Raw genomic sequence first — 23,257 nt, 5'->3', positions numbered from 1 at the left:
AGCCACCATAGAGCAGACCATGGAAATTTTCTCCTAAGAGCAGCCTTTCACATAGACAGAAATGGCACCAGCAAATGACTGGAAATGTTCAGAAAAGTCAACAGGTTTGAAAAATATATATTAAAATATTTAGCCAGCCACAGACAAAACCATGTCACCAGCCAGTTTTCCACGGCCCATGGACCAAACTCCAGCTTTAAGTTGCATCTGTACAAGAATATTGATAAAACTTGAGTCTGAGGAACACATCTCCGAAACAAATCATTACCCCCATTTGTTAACATAAATAAATTCACAGACGCACTTTTAACATTTCACTAACCTCTTCAGCACTGTTATTTGTGGTGTCTGACATGGAACAATCTAAGGAGAACAGATACTTTTTACCTATGGAATTTCAGTCCCAAACTTGGTAAGACTTCATTTGCATCACACAAGGATGCATGAATCATGCTAGCAATACAAAACTTGTTCACTGTGCAAATTCTGAATGCCAAATAGTTTATAATAGAATCTTTTTTTCACATTAGGCAAGAATCCTGTAACAGAGAATTGTTTAGAAAAGTGAGGAGAAAGTGCCTCACATTCCGAATTAAAATATATAAAAAAAAATGAAAGCTAAGAGAACACTTTTTTTGGCTTTCTGAAACGTTGCAACAATAGAGCTCTGATTCAGTGCTAATGAGTGTATTTGAAAGTACTGAGGAATCAGTGTGGATAAAGAATTTCATAGTGTAACATATAAGAAAAAAACAGAATAATTGAAGAGGCAGCAACAGCATCTTAAATTTCTCCACCAGAAAAACTCAAAGGTTTTAAGAACTGGGCTTGTGGAACTTTAACACCTTAATTTTAATTAAACTACAGATTAAAAATAAACCCAATTCCTAATACAAACAACACTGTATTTCCACATCTGGTTCTTAAAGCAATCAGGACCTGTTATAACATATATGTAGCCTTCAAGAAGATTAGTCACAACAATGAATACAAACCTCTACACTTCACATACATTTGAAGGCCACTGGCTACAACATTCACTAGGTGCAAACATGGTCATCATAGAAGCACAGGACAGGCATATGTTTACTAAATGTAGTCAATACAACTGATGTGTTAAGTGATGGCTATGGGCAACTTTGTATCATCCTTTCATATTTTAATCTCCTAGTATCAAAACCATTCTAAAAATATTCACATTAGTCCAAACCTCCAAGAAGCTTCAGCCAACATTCCTTTTTGTAAGCTATCTTCTTAGAATCACAGAACAGGTAGCACTGGAAAGGACCTTAAGATCATAAAGTACCAACCCCCATACCATGGGCAGGGACACCTCGCACTAAACCATGTCACCCAAGGCTCTGTCCAACCTAGCCTTGACCACCACCAGGGATACAGCATTCGCAACTTCCTTGGGCAACCCATTCCAGTGTCCCCCAACAGAAGAAAAAGACCCCAAGAATGTCCTTTTGAAACAAGTTTAATTGCCCACATAGGCAAACTAAGAAAAAGTTCTCTCAAGACCAACATAAATGTAATTTTTACCTTGGAACAGATAACACTGGCATACTGCTAGGACTGAAAAGTATAAAGCTTTAAAATACTCCAAAAGATTATTATCTTCCAGTAAAGCATTAAAAACAAAATGGGTTTGCTGGAACTAAGCAAGTATTACTTCTTTTATAGCCTGACAACTATAACTAAAAATGTATTCAGCTAGTTCGTATTTCTTAATTCTAAGAAGCAGATATTCTCTAAAGCCATCTAAATGATTCATATAAAAACCAAAATTGCACCTCCAGAACCTCCAACATGGCATTTCTTCAGCCATCATGATCCTGATGCAGATCTCTTAGTGTCAGTTGTCTCATCAGCTTAGGCTAAATTCATCCCCAAGAATCAGTAGTTCAGTGGAGGATGAGATTCTTCATGATTGCAGATCTTTGCAAAGTTGGCAGGAAGGAAACTACAGATAACATATGCTGCAAGGGGGATTTGATCTTATTGTTGGGAAGCAGAGCAAGCATACTTACTCCAAGCCTTCCACAGCAGCTGCTGTTAATTCAGGAACAAACATCTCATCCCTGAAATTCACGTGCTTCATACAAAGGGAAAAGATCAAGAATCATACCCAAAATGGAAAGGCAAGCTTTAAGGGGTACTAGTATTTCTAGGAAGCCATAGCTGTTAATTCTAAGAGATTACAGAAATCCACTTAAAACATGTTTTTCTTAAACATCTGAATATTCATGTTCAGCCAGTTATTGTATTCTTCAACATCTTAATATGTTGCATATAACAAGGTATTTTTGTGGCTCCATGTCCTCAATAACCAAGAACCATGCACAGTTAACTGACAGACTCGACCGATACATTTCTGTTCTAGACACTTCCCTCTCCCCTTAGTTTCAACTTAATATAACTCAAAAAACCATTCTGCAAGTATACTTCAAAGCGAACTAGGTGCTCCAAAAATACTGAAACTAACTTGCTTAGTGTATTTGAACCAGTGTTGATTACATAAGTTCCAATGATTTTCTGCATTCTACACTATGTTAAACTAACTGCCAAGCAGCACAATGCTTAGCAGTGAACAAAGGCACAATGCTTCACAGTAATTTCCTGGACAGGAAATGAAAGGCTACAGATACACTGAGCTGTCAATCCTTGACTTCCACAACATCAGACATTTCTTATTAACTGATGAGAGATAGCACATTGACAATATTAAAAACAAAATCTATACCAATTCAGCTCTCCAGTGTTTGTTCACAACTTGTGACAGAAGTGTAATCAGGTCTCAAATTATTGTAACAACTTATCTATTAAAGCCTTTTCGGATTACTTATATTTGCTTTAGATGGCACAAATAACATTTGCAGACGTAAAACTGCTCCAGAAGAGCTCAACCGTATCCCACACATCAGCTGCCCAAAGATGAAAGGCATGTTCCACTCTGCAATAGATACTCCCACTGCTCTTCATTACTCACAAAATAAATTTATAAATAGACTAATCATTGTTAGTTATCCCCTCTGTCTTATGTTCTTATATCAACAATCAGACAACTAGATTTTTGTTTCTCTAAATAAGATTTAATTAAAAACACTAAATCAGCTTTGATTTTTATTTTATATATGTACAATAGTTACCAAATATCAAATACACTGAATCAGTTATGTTAAATTTCACATAACATCAAAGGACATCAGCATGGCATGGAATAAACTCACACTGCCTTTTGCATGTACAAAAAAAATGCATTCATGTTAATTGCAATTACTGGTTTGGTTTGTGGTTTTTCAGTTATCTGCTTATTAATTCTCCAAATAATCTTGCCATAAAAACAGTGCAAGTAGTTAATTGATCAGTTAATATATTAGCAAAGATAAACATTAGTAAAGTTTGAAAGAAATCAATTGCAAAATTATCTCAAGTGTAGGACTGAATGTATTCACATGAAAGTTACTTTCAGTTAGAAAAGTTCTGAAAAAGAGCCCAAGTTGGAGCTTTACATTAATTTGGTCAAACTGATTCATATGAATGAACAGTCAAGTTTATTCAGATATTGAAAATATGACTATCCTTTTTAGTATTCACAAACATTTATGTATATAGTGTGTGTATGTGTGTAAATATATATATGCATATATAAAGGGAAGATATGTTAATGTAAAAATATACTGTTCATCCACTCCCAGTTACACAAAATTCAGTTTTTGGACATTCAACTGTGTAAGTATAAATGTCCACTTCAAATCTACATTCAACCAGCAACAAATACTTTGAAGTATTTTTGTAAACATTTGAGATAGGGAAACCCCATTCATTTACAAAACAATCCTTCTTTAACACATCAGCATCTCTTCAGCTTGAAAATTTTGTACAGCAGCTTCAGCTCCTATCGTGAATCTGCTCCAAAGAGCTCACACTTAAATCAGTACGTGTGAAAGCTCAGTAAATGCAGAATTTGTAAATTCATGCTTAATCACCATCCATTTCCAGTTCACCAGCAAAAAGAAAAATGCACTTGGCTACAAAAATATTAAGGAATGTTATTGAAAACAAAAGGCTGTTTTGGTAGAAGAAACTACAAAAATAGTTGAGTCATGTTGTAAAGCTTTAATGAGAGAGCATTACAGTACAGATATTCTTTCCAACCTTAAAGCTTAATCAACACCAAATTTAAATATCCATCTCTCAAGTGCTTAAAAAAATGTGCTCAGTAAAAGTCTTTCTTCAATGTAACCATCTGTGATTATGCAGGTGTCAGGCTCTGCGTCTCAGACATCTGTTGAGTGCTGTCTCTCGTACCATTGGCAGCAATTACAGGTGTTGAAATACTCTCATATAATGAAGCTGGACAATTCAACATGGCTCGGCTTTCATCTTCTCCATTATCTGAATCAGGTGTTACAGAACTGCTTTCCATCCCCAGGATCTCACTAACTGCTTGAGGCAATTCCTAAAAAGCAGGAAAAAAAACCCAAGTAGTACTAAAAATCACTGTAATAAAATAAATAAATAAATAAGTTTACAATGAGCTGTCATCCCCCCAAGCCCATGCCCCAGCCCTAGTAAATAACCATTTATCTGAATTTAGCTGTACTGAAACCATCTCTCTCACCATTAGTTCCATTAAAGTTACAATTTCCTGTATCTGGCTTTTCAAAAAAGCAGCAAAGGGGACAGGCTCACGAATCAACTCCTTATGAACAATATATTCTTCATTGTAAAATTAGAAGTCTAAACAACTATTACACTTCATCTTATTGAAATTAGTTTTCTTGAGTGAACCATTAGCTTCTGCCTTATAAGCCTGGTATGCTTTCAGTGCAATGCACCTTTCACCTCATTTTTCTTGAGCACACTGAAGATCAAATTACTTGTACTGAGGTTAACTAGTAGGACTTACAAAATCACAACCAAAAGGCACAATCCTGCTCATCCCCAGTAAACGATGTTGCTCTGTAAAATTAAATCATTTTTGCATACAGACCTCTAGAATATAGGTGCTATAAACATACAGCATGTTCTTGATCACACCCAGTCATCAATTATTTTGCAAGTCATACATGCATGCTTACAGCTAACTACGTACTTTTATTGTCTATAAATGCTCACAGTAAATATATTCAAAATATCTTTACCTTGCAATTCATCATCTGCATAGAAATTGCTTCTGCCTTGCAGAGTATATATTCCACATCAATTTTCATAGACAGTTCATTGATATGCTACAAATATATTCACAAAGAATAGTAAAAATGTGATAAATGGTAAATATGTGTTATTGTAAAATACACTAATACTGTACTGCACTGCTAGTAAATATCAATTTATAAGCTTGCCCCTTAAGCTATGAAATGCTAAATATGCTCCATTTGTTTTGACAAATGGGTACTGAAAGATGTAGTATGCAGCAGCTGGCTGACATCAAGACCTGCAAGAGGAATCTATAGTACTTCTAAATGTGACAAACTATCTGGCCCTCCTAGGTACCCCCAGCTCACATTTGCAAAGATTTAAGAAATAAGATTCTGGAAGAAAAGGCAAAAATTAAGATAAAGCATACTAAGTAGTCTAAGAGGGAGATCAGTTAATGATCTTATTCCCAAATACACTCATCAAATAGACCATTTTGAATGCATAGACATTCAGTTTGCATTTAACGCTTTGGAAGATACATCCATCTCCATCAAATCTTCATTTTTTCCTCACACCAGCAGGAAGTAAGAACATATTGCATTAACTGCAAAAAGTTAATCAATATTCAAACAATGCATAAGAATTCAGTACCTTTAATATTTCATTAAAGCCATAGTGCTTGTCCATTATTTGCTGTTTTTCAGATTCTAAGATAGCACAACAAAGGAGAAGATGAAAATTCTGGCAAGGCAATTCCGTCCACATGACCTGTTAAAATATGAAAACCACTTTTGAAATGCTTATGCTTTTTCTCCAGAAAGCAGTTCTTGGAAAATAAGCCCCCAAGCCAAGTGTGCTTAACTAACAGTAAGCTATTTTTTAAGGCAGCTAAGTATATACCATTACTTGAAATTTTTCTTTTGGCTAATTAGTGACCAAAATTAGCCTGAGTCACCAAATGCTTATCTGGTTCTTCAAGACTTCTCTGTCTACCAGATTGCCCACTATAATGCTGTTAAACTGCCTGAGCTTGCAGTCTTGTGAATGGGTATGCTCTGCCTCAGCTCATGTGAAATTCTACTTAAAATTACCAACTACACAGAAGTCTTTAAAACTAAGAAATTATTTGCATGGCTTAATGTATCTGCATTACATATGAATTGGTAGAACTATATCATGCACAGCAATCCCTACAGAAGGGATGGTTATAAAAAACGGTGCTAAAGTTATTCCCAATCCCTTGCTACAAAAGCCCAAACATATGTACTTGCAGGTGTTGGGGGTGGGTAGGTGTTACTTTCTGACTTACTGCAGACACATTAGCTTTCGGTCCCACAGAGGCCAAAACAAAGGTGTTGCATATAGCATTGCAAATAACTGCAAACACAATGTGTCTCAACTTACTCACATAGGGTGGAATGCCACCTCTCTAGCATGTGCACCGCTGCACCATAAGGCAATGATTTAATCATCTACATTTTCTACCACAATCTGATTACAGCTCTTGCTCAGTAAGCGGACATGGCTTGGGTTTAGCCTCTACTCCAGCTGATGCAGACTGGTATCCCACATCTCTAATGTGCACGTCTAATAACCAGTCTAAAGAACAATCTTCTTCATTCATTTTTTTGAGATGAAACACTGGAAGACATGCAGCTGGTGGGAACAGGCAAAAAGTATCCACTGCTACCCTAGTCGTTCAAGCAAGTCCAAGGACTGAAATGGAGATCCAAAAAAAACATGCCTGAAATTCACAGATTAGACTAAAAATGCTCCAAAGTCCTAGAACTTGGGAATGGCATCTCACATGGTACCTCCTCTTCTCCACATTCTACCCTCTGCAAGTGAAAACATCATAGGGTAACACTACTTTCAAATGGGTTCCCTTAATTCATGTGCTACTGCAAAAAAGCACATGAACTTTGCTCAGACTGAAATACCCTAAAAGCTACTAATTTCTCTGTGCTGGTTACAAAGGTGAAATGCTCTCCTAAGCCTACAGCTTGCCTGTGGAAATCCCACTTATACACCCACTAATACCACTGAAGTGGCATAGTTATGAATAGGGAACTTGTTTTGAATAGGACCTTGACAAAGGTGACACTAGCTTTCACATAAAAACATGAACACCATTCCTTAATTAGCTTGTTTTTAAAAGTTACCCCCTTTCTCATTCCATATCTCCTAGCAAAGAAACAGAATACTTGTAAACACACATTATGACATACTAGAAAGAACCTACAAGACTATGATATACCAATAGGTTTCTATTGTCTTCCTAGGACAGAAAAAAGTACTTGAGAGCTAGAAATAGAGTCTGTTTCTGCATGCAGATGTATACACACATTAAAGCAGAGGCAATAAAAACATGCTAGCCTGGGACTATAAACTATAAATAAAAATACCACTGTCAATTTAGAAAGAAAAATTAGTCTTTAAAAACACAGTAAGATGACGACATAGCACACTGAAGAGGGAAAGTGAGATTGATGATACCTTATCTCCCAAAAATCATTATCATTTATACCTTGGACTAAAAGAATTCTTTTGGTTTTGTACATTTTCGTTCCCTTATTTATGAATGTTATTCATAAACTTTTTAGTCCTCTTCAGTTAAAATACCACCTTATGACTCTGTGATAGTAAATTCCACCAAAGGATAATAAAAAGCTAAAAAAGATTTACTTTAGACAGTTTTAAATACTGGTCCTCCTTTTTATGCGAGTACTTTTTCAGTAGTGGAAAAAGTTAATAAAAGCATCAACATTATTCTTCATTATACCAGAAACAACATTATTTTTCATTATAGTACAAACTTTATGTATCTCAGTCCTGTTCTTTTCATTACCCTTCTGTTCCCCAACACAACCCAATGGGATGTTATGTTCTAGAAAATACTCCTTCCATTCATCTGAACATTTATTCTCTTGTTTGGGAGTTTTCAGTGGATACTGTGCTCTTGTTAAATGCATCTTAGACAGTAAACTTGTACTGCTGACACACTTCTCAACTTTCTTGGAATAAAGAACTAAAGAATATTCAACAAAAATATTAGTTCACCTTAATTACTCCACCTGATTCCAAGATTACCTAAATCAAAAAAAAGAACTCATTAACCTGGAACTATGAGAACTTCTACATTTGGATGCTTTAAATCATGTTATTTGGCATCTTGAGGCCTCCTAATTAACTGGACCTTCTGACATCATCCTCTTTAAGGTTTTGGCTAACACAGAAACTACCCTGCCGGTGCTTCATTTCACTTAATCTATAAAGCACAGCAATTATCAAAGAACTAATCAAGACACACACACTGCTTCTTCTAGCATAAGCTGTCTTGCAGTCAAAGGTAATAGATAACTCTCCACATACTACTTCCACTTCAGACCCTCATCTGAAGGACCCTGTCCAAACCTTCTGAAAAAGCCAGTTTATCTCCACCAGCTCTTAGGAGTATTTTTCATTAAATTCCCAAGTTGCTGTTTTGGCTAAAAGTATGTAACATACGCTAGTTTGTCCTCAGCTCATTGCATGGAATCAGTTTAAAACCTATCAGAGTATCAAGCACTTTGCAGAATGATCCATGCTTTTTGTTCTGAAGTCCAAAGACTGCTGGGGTTTGTGTGATGAAACATCTTCTTACCTCCCAGAGTCGAAGAATATCTTGAAAGCTAAATTCCCTTTTAAATCTGATAAGAAGCCATCGGAAACAAAAATATAGGTAGCCCGAGTCTTGAGATTCTAGGAATAAAAGCATTACATTTCATAAACAACAACTTTGGTTAAGACAACAGGGGGAAAAAGCAAAGAAACCAACTAACCCAGAACAAATCACACTTTACAGGTACAGAATCATACCACTGATTTTTATGACAGTAATCCTGTTTCAGAATCAAAGATATTTGCCAGAGGAGAGCATACATTTAATATCAGCAACAAGGTGACCATGTTTTTCAATAGGCACGAAGCAATTACTAAAATCTTTTAGGTGTTATTAATGTTTAAGTCCTGTATTCATATATTATTATTGGAAGTATGTTTAAAGACTGGCAAGGACATTAATGCATACGGAATGCAGTAAATTGTTTCAGTTAGTGTGCATGAATAATACACCTACCTAAATAACTGCAAAATCCACTGTCTAGTAAACGAAGCAAAGTACTCAGCTGAACTAGTTGCGTCTTCATCCCTTGCATCTGTTCTTCAAAATTCTGATGCTGCATGGAATAAAACATTAGCACTGTCATTTTTGTCAATGACAACTTTGATATTTACAGCTGTTCTTTTAAAAAAGTTTTGTTATTGCAACCATGGTTCTCACCCTTCAGGTATATAACATGCATATTTAACTGTAGTTCTACCTAGTGAAATGCCTGCCTTTTACTGAAAGGTTTAACTAATGCAGTGAACTATGTTTCTTTGATAACATATTTGTATATAGTAAGTGATGGTTTTATATTAGCCTATGCTCTATATCTTCAAGCAGCACCACTGCACTCAAATCAAAAGACAACTTTTTTTTGTATTCTCCTACCAGTCACATACGTTTTTGCCACATGAACAATTTGCAAAAGCTTCAGTTTGCAGAAAATCTAAATTGTATTTTGTCATGTTTTAAGCCCAGACAGTAACTCAGAACCATGCAGCCGCTTACCCACTCCCCGCTCCCCACCTTCCTCCCCCTGCTCCCGGGGAATGGGGATGAGAATCGAAAGAATGTAACTCCCACGGGCTGAGATAAGAACAGTCCAGTAACTAAGGTATAACACAAACCATTGCTGATACCACCAATAATAATAATCATAAGGGAAATAACAAGGGAAGAGAATACAACTGATTATTACCCACCGACCGATACCCAGCCTGACCCAAGCAGTGATCTCGCCCTTCAGGGTAACTGCCCCCAGTTTATATAGTGGGCATGATGTGCTGTGGTATGGAATACCTCTTTGGTTAGTTTGGGTCAGGTGTCATGTCTCTGCTTCCTCCCAGTTTCCCCTGCTCCCTGGCAGAGCATGAGACTCACAAAGTCCTTGGTCAGACTAAACATTACAGAGCAACAACTAAAAACATCAGTGTTATCAGCACTGTTCCCAGGCTGAAAGTCAAAAACACAGCACCGCACCAACTACTAAGAAGGAGAAAAAACTGCTACTACTGAACCCAGGACACATTTAACAAATGCCAAAAAGCAGGGGTGACAGGGAACCCTTATCCTGAACAAAGTCATGCAAGAGGACCCGATTAATACAAATTCATCTGTGATGCCTCCAAATTACTTTGGAACTTCCAAGGAGCTGAATTTGTCTGCATTACACAGTAATAGTATCACAAACCCACCATAAGGCATGTCAATCAAAGAAAATATAACTTCAAACATGACTGCTTTAAAAAAATTAAAAACCCCAATGAAATGTATGAAATAAAATTAATTCCACATGCTGTCTGTAGCTTATACGTTTGAGTGGACTAAAAAAGCCTTTTACCATTTGATCCATGTATGATACAAAGCACCAAAAGGCATCTACTTCATTCTCCATAACATACAAAACAGGTGATAGCAAGTCACTCATCCCCTGAACATAACCTTAAAGGAGAAAAAGGGGGGAGAAAAGGCAAATAAGAATTTAGTTAAATTCAGAAATTTATTAGTAATTTTTCAAGGTGCTGAATGACTGAAACAAATGTTAGCATTCCAAGTTTGTATGGATACTATAGTGTTCCAACTCAACCACCAGTAAAGACATTTTTGTATTAATAACCACCAGCATCCAGCAGATCTAACAAGATTCAGCAGCTGATTCTGCCAACCTACAGAGAACATAAAACATTGGGTTTAGAGTTGTTAAAATACATACAAACTGAGCTAACATCAGAATTGAATTTTAATTTTAAAAGTACCCATTACAGCTCAGGAGCATATATTGATATTTTCAAGAAGATTAAATATATACCTTGTACTATTGCAAATACAGACTTGTAATTATTCTCCTTTCTATCTGAATTGGTCACTTTCCTCTAGACATTTAAAATCTATTAATGTCTTCCCACTTTCCCCCGCCCCCAGATGAAGATTTTTTTTCAAAGAGGAGATGTTGAGTTTCAATCCCACAAAAACATCTGGTACAATAGCTTTTATGTAGAAAATTCTGCATTTAGCATTTCTTTTTTTCTGGCACTGAATATACTTGAAGGATTCCAGTATTTAGGGAAATCAGGACTGTTCTGCTAGGATGATATTTTAAATAAACCAAAGCCCAACACCATCTACGTAACCAAGCAGCTATCAACAAAAAAGACTACTACCTATCAAACTGGAGAAAAGGATTAGTTGCCTGTGAGAAACATGAAACATATCCAGACCTGATTCAAGGAAGCACCTTAAGGTTTCTGTGCCCAGAAATGGTGAAACAAGTTCATATGCCACAGAACACACTCACATGCCTTAGAAAAGTTTACATTAAATCGGAGAGTAAAATACCTATTTTTAGAGCACATCAATGTTACAAATAGCTAGAAAATATTGGTTGTACACAAAACAGTTTAAGAATTTTATAGCTTTTAAATACTTTTTCCAGCTCGTTTGTAATTAACAGCCCAATTAAGAAGAGTAGGGGGACAATGGGCTTTAGAGCTTATTTTTTCCCCAACTCTTGAAACTACCATACCGCTGACACTCAAGTCAGCTCATCTACTGTCCTATGGCCTCAGACATCCTTAAGGGAGAACATGATTTATGTCTATCATCAGTGGTTGGTTCAGCACAACATTTCTCAGCTGACTGATTCCATTTCTTAATGATGTAATTATAACTTAATAAATGACAAGAGGGTTTGAATCAATGACGGTGGGACTGTGGAGCTCATGTGAGGAGAAAAATACAAGGAACAGAACACAACTGAAAGGTCAAAAAAAAAAAAGTTTTATTCCCACACATTTCATACTAATAGCCAATTAAAAACAAATGGAGGGAAAATTCTGTCCAAAACAGTTTAAAAGCCTCTTAAAGAATAAAATGTTTTATTAACACAGACTTGAGGAATTCCTTCAGAAAAATGTAGTATTAACAGCTGTTCTGTCCCTTTCCGTATCTGGCAGTTTGTGGCATTATTCAAACCTCTCTACAGCTGCTGTTGAAGGATTAAGTGCAGCATTGTACAAATGTTTGAGTAGCATAGAAGCCTGGAACAGATAACGTGTCAAATGTACTATATTTCCATTATTCTTGCTTGTTTATAAAACTGAATACTTATCCACTGCATACATGTATGCCATCCAAACAATGTTTTTAATAGTGGGTGGTGAATGTTCTTTAATTTCACTTATATGTCACTGTGTGTTAATGCAGGTTGACACGTGGAACAGAGCTACATGCTTAAATAGTCTAAATCAGTTTTCCCTTTCTTTTCCATGCCAAAGATCTAGTTCCTCTACAGACTTGACAGAAAGGACAAAAGCTGACAAGTACTATGCCTCTGCAGCAAGTTTACTAGCAATCAAACATTTGTTCCAACTTTTTGCTTTCAAAATCTGGCACAAAGTGAACTTTTAGAACCCCACACTATTTTGAGATAGAATGCACACACAAAAAAGTACACAGCCAGATGTCATGGCAGGAGTGGAGGGGAGAACCAACTAGAAATATCTTTTGCATCCCCAACCAATACATCTCATATATGCTATGATTAAAGCAAAGCCTTATATGCTCTTCCTTCTGCAACAGATGTGTACACTGAAGTGTAATTTGACAGACTGTTAAATGTAGTCCTCAAGAACCATCTTCTGAAGTATTGTAAACATCTATGTTTACAAACAGCTGTCTCAGCATGCTAAGCTTTAATTACAGCAGTGACAGCTGGTTTACCATTTTTATTGATATATCAGTTGTAAAAATGGATGTAACTCTCAAGCTCCAGAGACCCAAACCCATATAAAGCTCTAAAAAGCAAACCTGCTTCAATCCTAAAATACAAATAAACAACAAAAAACCACAACAACCAATAGGACTATGGGGAAGACAAACTGTCACTTAATCCCCAGTCCCACCTCAGCTGATGAATTCAGATGCCCGTGATAAGCACCTGATAGAAGGAAAAAACAGGATGAGAAACTGAATAAAGTTACCTACATTATTAAATTATACATCTTGACAGCTACAAAAAGAATTGTTATCAAAACAAGTTGAACTGTGTTAAACAGGCATTAATATAATCAAAGCTGCATTTTGGAAACTGAAAAGGCTTTTACATTCAGAGGAACACAACTTACCTAAGTCAAAGTCATACATGCAATAGGTCATCAAAATATCATGAAGTAAAATCAATCCTGGATTATCTTCACCTTCATAGAATTTATTTGTCCGATCTGTTCTGTTTACATCTTTTTCTAAGGAAAAAGTCCAGATTTAAAAACATTTTCAAAGCAAATTCTACAAAGCCAGCATCAAATGAGTTCAGAATGATTTTTAAGCTGCTGCTTTTTTCCTCAAACAATGCTGCAAAGCTTTGAAGTGTTTAAGACAACTGCATAACTGAATGGCATTTCAAGATAAAGAGTATTTTAAACGAAAGAAAATCCTGTCTGCAATAAAAGGATTTGCTTATAAACAGATTTTAAAGGTTTCTGCCCCTTTTTATTTGTTAATACTTTTTATGGAATACTTCCTGATTATAATTCAGTTAAAATGCTTTACACCTACATGGATTAACAATTTTATGCGAGTTAGCTATGCAATGCCATTTATGAATACTTATGCAATGCAGCATAAGCCATAGTAGGGAAGTTAACACATGATCAGCTCAGAGACACTGTGATAGTTCACAACAGCATGTTTATAAATTCTTCTAAGCTCATATAATTCATAGTGAGCTGAAACTGCCTGTTCCATCAGCAGTTCTCATGCCTCAAACACAGCAAGCACACAGCATACTCCAGAATAATAAAAATTCAGGATTTGATTTATTGAAATAAGCCAAATTTTGAACGTGCTTTAATAAGAGTAGCAATTTATAGTTTGGGATCTATTTCACAATGTAAGCCTAATACTGTCATTTACATTTCAAACACTTAAAAAGGAACCGAACTGCTTCAACAGAAACAAAACTGTTAATATATACACTCTTTAAGATTGATCTACTAAGATGAGACTCAATCCTTTCAGCTTGCCTACTGAATAACTGGCTGAAACAAGTTAAGTTCACAACTCAGAATAACAAAAACAATCTTACCCTGTTTCCTGAAACAACTATTTAGCAATCCTAAACGTGGTTTCCAAATCTCACTACCAAAAAGACCTGAGTATACAAATTGCTACTAGTCAGCAGAACTTGATGAAATCTTTAGAAGTAGATATAAACCCACCACAAGTCAGAATGCACATATACAAATGCTTATAATAAATTTTTAAATATGGACAGATGCATTTTCACATTCTTACACTGTCATTATTCTAATGTCATTCCAAGTAAAATTACACCAGGAAGTAAGAAGAAATAAAGATCCTTTTGTTACTAAGTGAAAGAAGTTAAAAAATCCAGCCATTCTGTAACACTGACATGTAAAGCTCTGAATTACTCTGGTTGAGGAAGTTCTAATATTGAGTACAAGAAGTTCAGACACCTCTAGGACAGCAATATGTCAGCTTTGAGTGTCTCTTCATACACAGGTTACTCAAAAGCTTACATTTTTTCAAATTCAGATTGAATTGTAAGAGTATGCACATTCGTACAGTTAGGTCCATTTCTAAATCTAAATTTACCTATGAGACTCCGGTAATCTCTCAATCTTGAATTTCGTTTTTCCTGTTCCTCACTGACAGATTTCCACTGCAGTTTCATCCTGAAATATTCATCCCTGAAGGAGAAAAGATAATTTTGAGACAAAAATATGCTCAATTACTACACTTCTTTTTTTATTTAACCATTCATTCATTCCATTTGTTCTTTGGCATAAATGGCATAACCACACCATTTACATAGTATGTTTACTTTCATATAACAGCAATTTTTAAGAAAGTCTCAAGCATTTATTTGCATTCAGCAGCCTTTAGCTGCTTTTAAGTTTCCAAAACCCTTTCTACTTCACTGCATGCCTCAAGTAAAAAAGCAGCTTTGAAATCTTTTCTTAAAAAAAACAACCACACCGTACTCACGTTTTCCTTTTTTGCAGATTTGCTCTCTCTTCTTTAGTGCTATTCCAAGGAAAATATCCCAAAAGAAATTTCCACGCCTCTTTTCTTAAAGTATGGCAGAGACCCTAGGGAAAAAAATTGATACGAAACATTCCTAAAGTGATACAACACTTCTTAAAGTAACAACTTTAAAAGACAATTTTTATAATTAAATTTCTTTTCACACTGCAGCCAAATCTTATCTGCTATCTAGGTACCATACTTGGAGGAAACAGCAGGAAGAGAATATGATTAGCAGAAAGCTGCAGAAGCATTGGATTCTTAGAAGATAAAAAAAGAAACTTTTTACAAAAGACTTTTCTTCCTACATTTTTGCTTCACTGCTAGAAATGAAAACCTTGCAGGCATCAGAGACTTCAAGAAACAAAAAACAAACAAAAAAAAACCCACCTTTAAAATTTATATATTTAAACATCACACTGCTTAACTGATCTTGAGGGCTAGACTTCCCTCTTTTTATTTATTTGGTCAAATATTTTTATCTAACAAGACACAGTCAACACACAGATGAATCTTCCAAGCAATCAATACCAGTATCCACTCAAGGATGCTTATTTGTCAGAAATGTTTCCAAGTAATGCTCATCATTTGCAGATGATGAAAATGTACTAGCTGAATTACGTCCCACTCATCCAGAGTTTCTTTCAACTCCCGCAGTTCAGTCATGAGAATGATACACTTCTGCTTTCACACTCCCCAGCTGACCAGTCCAAGGCCAGCTTAATTCCTCATTATAACTAAAGTTTTCAGATTTCCAACACTGAGACTAAGTTCAAATTCATATTACAAAAACCCTCAGTTGAATAAGAAAAAAAAAAAAACAAAAAAACCAAACAAACAAAAACTGATTTCCTAACACTGAAGCACTGGTGTCTTCACAAAAAGCACTTTGATTTCTCTTCTTTAGCACTTAAGCTTTTGTGTTTCCAACTCAGTCACTTTAGCCAGCCACACAGATCTCCCCCCTTGTAGAGCATGTTGTATGGTTGCAAGACTGCTAAGGTATTTGGTCAGATCACGCTTTATGAAGTCTCTCCAACAATACTGAGGCTCAAAGTCCTGCACAAAGCATTACAAGTGTAATGAAAACAGCGTAACCATAGTTTGTGAAGGACAGAAAAACAGGCTGGAATCAAGCCACAGGTGTTGCTGAGTTTAGAAAAACAAGTTACCCCTTTGAATATTGATTGCTTTATGTAGTCGACATTTAAAATTCTTCCTTCAGCATCCATATTCTTAGCCCATTCTTCAGCCGACACAGGCTCTCTTCTACTAACTTCAGGCTGTTTTCCTAGATCGATCTGAAACATATGAAAATACGATGTATGAATCCCACTGAAGTGCTTCAACAGTTTTGAACAACTGCACAAATAGTACTAAGCTCGTCAGTTTCTTATACCGAGTGCAACTACATTTTCATATGTGCACACCTCAAGTGTCAACTCTAAGGATCTATGATTGTGTCCACATTAGCAAGTAGTATGGACTAATACAAGCAGATCTTTAAAGCAAGATACTCCATGCTGAGGGCTTGGGTAAACATACTAATATTTCAGATTTTGGAAGAGAATGTATGTGTTTTAAATAACCTTTACCCCCACAGACACCTCCAAGCTAGCTTCCCATGGACTAAAAGCCATCATGAAACATGGTAGATGCAACACAACAAAACAAGGACAACAGGAAGCTTCACTTCAATTGCACATTCCTGATACACACTAGTGCATCTTAAGAGAGAGCAGAAAACCAGCTTGGATTCAGAGATGATAAGCTCACACAGACTGCAGCGTGACTGAAAGATCAATTTACATACACTGCCCTTAAAAAATAAAAATAAACCCAAGACTGTATGTGCTTTCAGAACTCCTAACCCCCACTAAAGTTTCAGTTTAAAGTTACTCTCAGCTCCCAAACTGCATGTTTAAACAGAGCAAACGCAGCATACAATAATTCCTTACTATCTAAAAAGTGTTTTGATAAAGGCAACCACCAAGTCAATTTGCGTTTTAACTCTTCAGAAATCTAACACATTTACCAAATTAGGGTTAATATTATTTTCAGTATGTAGCAGTTATTACACCTTTTCTCTTTAATAAACTAAGTGCTAGGCAGCAAGTTCTTAGAATCGCATCGTTCAGACAGCTATTGCTAAGTTAGTAACACTATTTTCAACTCAAGAAAAAAAAAATAACATTCAGTCCAGTTTAACACTCTAAAAACATGTAATCTGCTTATACAGTAATCACAAGCATTTAGAAAAATCTTTTCCACCTGTCTGTAAAAGACACTAATAGAAGACTAAAGTGATTCATAATGCCATTACAAGTTCATTCTAGCTTTGGTTCAAGTCACACATAAATCTGTACATTCACACACCCTAGACATTAATCATCCAATTAAATAATTTGTTTTAATCTTTTTAGTCCTCTTAAAGCACACTGAAATGTTAAAATGATTAGCCAAGAAAGTTATTAACATCCATATCCCAATTTTACCTAACATTTTTTTTACTTAGCTCTAGCTGACCACAGAGGAAACACTAAACATGAAATGGGTTGTTTTTCAAGGTAGTAACTCTGTGTAATGATAATCCCCATTTCAGCAATTACTAGCTTTCTTTCAAAGCAAACCTCATATTTGCAGGCATAAAAATGACATTCTAGATGTAGCTGACAATGATCTTCTCTTGTGAACAAATGGTAGGGCAGCACATGCCACAATGACCAAGCATAAACATTGTAACTCGCCAAGCTTCAACTCCTGTTATTCCTTTAAAGGTGTGCATAAAAAGAATCAATGCATCCGTTTCATATGCATTTACACACTCACTCGTGTAATGACTTCAAATCCTGGTTCTTCCTGCTGATTTATCTTCAGCCCTGGAATAGCATCATTGAGAAAGTCTGCCATTTCTGATGGTGGTCGCCTTTGAGTTGAAGGATCACTTGAACGGAAACTGTCAAAAATATAGTTTGTGACTTTGGAAAATCTTCCCATTGTTACTGTGTAGGGATCTTTCTTCAATTTCTGTGTTATAACAAGGAAAACAAGTAAAATACAAAAAAAAAATCAGATCATTTGGCATTCTTGTACTGAAAGAAAGCAAAACAGGAGATATACGGTACATCTCAAAGTTATTGAAGTTTCATGTATCAGTGGTTTCATATAGTACATTCATTACATGATTAAAAAAATATATCTTGAGTATTAAGATAATACTGTTGGCTGATTTGAAAAATTGAATATCAGAGTGCTCAGCAAGCATGCTCTACATATAAAAGTGGATCAAATTTACTGTTTATTTTCCAGTGATTAATGCCACAAAATGTCATCTTTATGCCTAGCTTCTCTGCCTTCACAGAGAAAGCAGATTGAATTATCATGTACTCTGCTAGGAATCTCACACAAAAATTTATTTGACAACTAAGTCCAGAAACTAATGCAGTTCACTCAGGAATATTTTCTTTAATTAAATAAATCACTTGGTTGAAACTCTGGCCTAATTCAAGTCATTGGAATTTTTACTGCTGACTTTCCTAAATCCACAAACCCCGCTAAATGATAAGCAGTTTTAGCATTAAAAAAAACAACCCAAAACCTCTTTTCTGCAGTATTGTGTTCTTTGCTGCTGTATTTCCAACATCACTTCAAAACTGTCAGAAAATATCAAGGAAAAAACACATAATCAAGGAAAATTTTTTAAATTCTAAGTAACATTTTGGTAACTCCTAAAATTGTTCCTTATTCCCTGTCATAAAACTATCTGAATCCAAATGTATGGAATAGCAGGTAACATTAACTTGAATAGCTTTGAAATAATACCACAGGGATATTAAGAATTTCTTAGAACACATAAAACAACTAATAAGTAAGTTTACTTTCTACAGCAAGCATTCATTTTAGGACACAGTCAATGCTTCTACAATGGCAATAGTTCAGGCAATATCTGTGTGACACTGTAGGTGGCTTTTTTTAATACATTTCTTCAGAATAAAAAATTCAGAGATAATACATACTTGTAATAAGCCATATGATGATTCATCAAAGAGATTTTCAAAAGACTGAGAAAGAGACTTGTTCTGAGAATTCACAAGAAGAATCCGTTTATCCTGGGGAGATCTGCAATAAAAATAAAAAGGTTTCTATAAGCACCACTAAGTTTTTCCTGAAAACATTTTTAAAACACTTACTGTTTTTTCAAGTCACATTTCAGGTGCTGTACAATGAAAGCAGGTTTGATGCAAGATCACTCTTAGTTCTTGGCACAAGTTCACAAGCTAAAACACTACAAACAGGACTTCCATTTTTCAAAAGATTAGCGGTAATATTAATGCTGAACTGTACTCTTTCATACTGCAAAAAATCATGATGCTTTTGAAAAATTTTTGAGAAATTACTCTGGAAGATAACCTTTGTCACCCACATGTACATCATTTTCTTCAACTACAGTTTTCTGTATTTGACAACAGACAAAAAAAGAGGTGACACAGGAAAAGAAATTTAGTGAGACATGGTCAGCCTCAACACAATAAATGACAAAACTCCTTTAACGTAACAGAAGAATTGAAAAAAAGCTCACATGACCACACACACTTCAGGAATTCTTTTTACCCATTATTAAGTCTTACATTACCATGCCCTGTAAAACATTACATAAATGAATACAAACTGCTTTACAATCTATGAAAGCACATCAATGAATTTTTAACCAACAGTATTAAAACAGCTACTGCTAGAATAATTCTGAGATTCATACTGACAGGAGCTAAAAAAACACCACAGCCATTGTATTGTGAAACAGAACCATCTCAGTACAGTCTGCAAATATATTTCTGTGTAGAATCCAAAAGCTAAATGAACACAATACAAATTTGGCCCAACTCAAGGTCTTTGTACACTCCTGTTCTTCAATGTAACATTTTCTTCTCTGACAGGCTTGCACAGGGAGATGAAAACAGTAATAACAAAGGCAGTGGAACCACACTGCTCCTAGTATTTAATCTGTTCTTTTGTTCTCACCCCCTCAACCCAACATTCCATCTTTTCCCCTCCTCTGGCACAGACTATAGAATCATAGAATGGTTAGGGTTGTAAAGAACCTTTAAGATCATCTAGTTCCAACTCCCCTGCCAACCCCATCAATTCATTAATCAGCTCCTGAACTCCCAATTTACAGCTCAGTATGTGACAGAAGAGAGAACAGCTCAGAAGCCAGGCTGACATTCAGGCCTCAGAGCTGGTAGCTAGGCAAGGGAAAGCCAAACACTTTGCCATCTGACATGAATCCAGTGCACAGGCTTACTTTTATTGCTCTCACCCAAAGTTCAAATCCACTATTCCTCATCTTTGAAAGAAAAATTACTTTTATTTTTCTTAGTACCTGCATCATCTACCATGTTATTAAAGTCAAAGATAAGAACTTTAATAAGCCTTATCTCTCTCCCACTCCAACAGGACAGGACACTGTTAACACAGACGGATATGAAATGCAACAAGCAATCTCATTTTGAGACAGCCAGACACCAGAGTCATAGTTCTGAGGCACGAACAGTTAATGAAACACAACTGACTTTTGCTAAAAAGCAGGACAAGGGCAAAGGCTGAGTCATGTATTATGTTTTCCTTAACCAAAAGAAGAAACAAAAACTTTGTACCATTATCTCAATTTTAATTAAACATCCTCTCTGGACAGCCAGTTGGGTATCAACAGCTACTTGGGTAACTTGGGTATCCTCAAAGCAGCAAATTATAAATACTTAATTCAAGTTTAGCAACTTCCCAAACACTGATTTCAGCAACAATGTTCCATTTTGTAGGGAAAAAATCTTTTGAGGTGGTAGAAACAGAGGAAGAAAATACCTGTGACAAAAAGCTGTTTTAGAGAAAAGCTGAACTTTCTGCCTTAACACCAATATCCCATGTATTTAACTAGAAGCTGGGATAACAAGTAATTTTGCTGACAAGTATTTGCTTCTGTCATCCACAAAAGAGGTTTTGAGCTTAGATATATCATTTACTAAAGCATAACCATTAGGAAACAACAGAAATGTACAGCCACTGAAGTCTGCCATTTCCACAACTTATGTTTGCTCTTTTCTCTTTCTTAAAAAAAAAACATAATCATCATAATTTATGATTAGACCACAGAAAAGAATTTGGTACCAGAAGCAGACCTTAACTGCAAGAGAGAAAGCTAAGAAAAACTAAAACTGGAAGTTCCCGCTCAGCTAAATGCTTAACTTCATTCAAATTTCATTTCCATAGTGCCTCAGCTTTTTGCTTTAAAGTTCCCAAAGTACCTGCTGTTGCGTTCATCAATACTTAGAACTGCATTGAGTTGGCAGTACTAAGCAGCTCAGCATATCCTAGATGCCTGAACATCACCTCAAGATCCCCTGTGTTACCTTAGCAAGAAACTTCATCTGGTAGGAATTCCTGGACCTTCCCCAGGGTACCACTGCTGGGTCAGACCACACAAACTCTACACCACTGGCTTCTTTCAAAAACAGACACATAAGGACATGACTGCCTCTCTTCATCCAGTTCCTTCCCCACCTGACAGCTACTGGTTTACACTGTCCATAGAGAAATGTCCACCTGGCAAGAGGCTACAAAGGACAGTAACTAGAAATTCACTGGGTCAAATAAAGGAAGAATGGTGACCACCCACTCACTCACCACAGACTGTCTGAAAGAGACAGTATTTGAAACAGGAACCAAAAATCAGTACCTATTTCATTTTCATTCAGTGACTCACCAATAAGCATTAATTTTTCACAGCAATGTGAAGTGTAATTGTTTACAGCACATGACTCAATAAAGCTGGAAATAATGCCTGTTGGCAACACAAACTGTTCAACATTATGTGCAATAGCTAAATGACAAACACTCAACAGAACCTAGATGTCTGGCTTAAGAGAAACTTAAGTGTTCAACTTCATAAAATGATTTAAAGTATTCCAGTACGTTAGATTCCCATGGTTTGCAAAGCTTTCAACCCTAAAGTCAAAAGACACAAAAAACTTCCTGGTTATGGAAAGACAAAGTAACTCTTTACATAGCAAAGCAGTATCGTGTAAACATTTTATGTTTTTGAGCAAAAAAAATATGAAATATAAGCTTAGTCTAGGTGTCACAATACTAAATACATGGAACTCCAACAAAATTAATTCAAGAATGACTACAGATTGGTAGTTCAGTACTGCATTCTGGTTATCAACTTTTCTGTTACTTGTTGCTTTTTATGTGTATGTCTGTGTACATACACACACATATATATTAAAAAAATAAGCTCTTTAAATACTGGCAACTAGAAAACCCAGCAGCATGAAGTCGTCAGCTTTAAACTGCTTTTGTTAAAGCTTTCTGTGGACTAACTGGAAAGAAGGTGTAAGTTTCTAGTTCACAATCAGAAGAACAAAGTTTTGATTAACTTAATGCAAACCAGTTTGCTACACTGTCATTACACTGTCACTATACTGCACTCAGTAAGCCTACTTAAAGCTTGGTCCTGTCCATTAAATACATATTATGGAATTAGTTAGAAAATCTGAAATACATTGCTGCATTATATAGGCAACAGATTACATTAGGCTATAAAGCTTTCATCAACTCTCCATACAACACAAGGGTTTTTCTTAGTGTTTCCCACAGCCATTTCACTATCCACCTTACAATCTGTCATCAGAATATTATATTGCAAGTGCTAAAAAAACACTTTTGAAAACAGATTACCTGTTACACTGATCTTACACCTGCTATAGGTGTACCTATTACACCTTATTTTTCCTCATGCTCTACCTAGTCTTATTTACCCTGATGCCTTCCTAAATTATACTTATGCCTACATGATGAGAGCAGAACATTTTATTTCATTCTGCATTCATGCTTGCCAATCACAAAGGATTTTTTCTAAGTGAA

At 35.8% G+C, this 23,257-nt stretch overlaps 1 protein-coding gene across 2 annotated transcripts in view; it reads right to left on the bottom strand.

Moving 5' to 3' along the window:
- Positions 1 to 3,116: 3,116 nt before the first annotated feature.
- Positions 3,117 to 23,257, bottom strand: part of TBC1D15 (TBC1 domain family member 15) — a 34,003-nt gene continuing 13,862 nt past the window's right edge. Inside the window, exons 6-17 of one of the 2 annotated variants that reach the window (XM_005143008.3) lie at positions 19,354 to 19,456; positions 18,167 to 18,364; positions 16,510 to 16,638; positions 15,299 to 15,402; positions 14,906 to 15,000; positions 13,417 to 13,533; positions 10,635 to 10,735; positions 9,266 to 9,365; positions 8,792 to 8,889; positions 5,800 to 5,916; positions 5,151 to 5,237; positions 3,117 to 4,465 (exon numbers count right to left, since the gene is read on the bottom strand). In XM_005143008.3, coding sequence (XP_005143065.2) covers positions 4,259 to 4,465; positions 5,151 to 5,237; positions 5,800 to 5,916; positions 8,792 to 8,889; positions 9,266 to 9,365; positions 10,635 to 10,735; positions 13,417 to 13,533; positions 14,906 to 15,000; positions 15,299 to 15,402; positions 16,510 to 16,638; positions 18,167 to 18,364; positions 19,354 to 19,456 — 1,456 coding nt within the window. In that variant the 3' untranslated portion in view covers positions 3,117 to 4,258. The remainder of the gene's footprint in view (positions 4,466 to 5,150; positions 5,238 to 5,799; positions 5,917 to 8,791; positions 8,890 to 9,265; positions 9,366 to 10,634; positions 10,736 to 13,416; positions 13,534 to 14,905; positions 15,001 to 15,298; positions 15,403 to 16,509; positions 16,639 to 18,166; positions 18,365 to 19,353; positions 19,457 to 23,257) is intronic. The other variant, XM_031043602.2, reaches the window with a different exon arrangement.

This window comes from Melopsittacus undulatus, chromosome 5 (genome assembly GCF_012275295.1).
Source record: "Melopsittacus undulatus isolate bMelUnd1 chromosome 5, bMelUnd1.mat.Z, whole genome shotgun sequence".
Classification (NCBI taxonomy): domain Eukaryota; kingdom Metazoa; phylum Chordata; class Aves; order Psittaciformes; family Psittaculidae; genus Melopsittacus; species Melopsittacus undulatus.
Note: the sequence above shows the minus strand (reverse complement) of the source record. Positions and strands in the feature narration are given on the sequence as shown.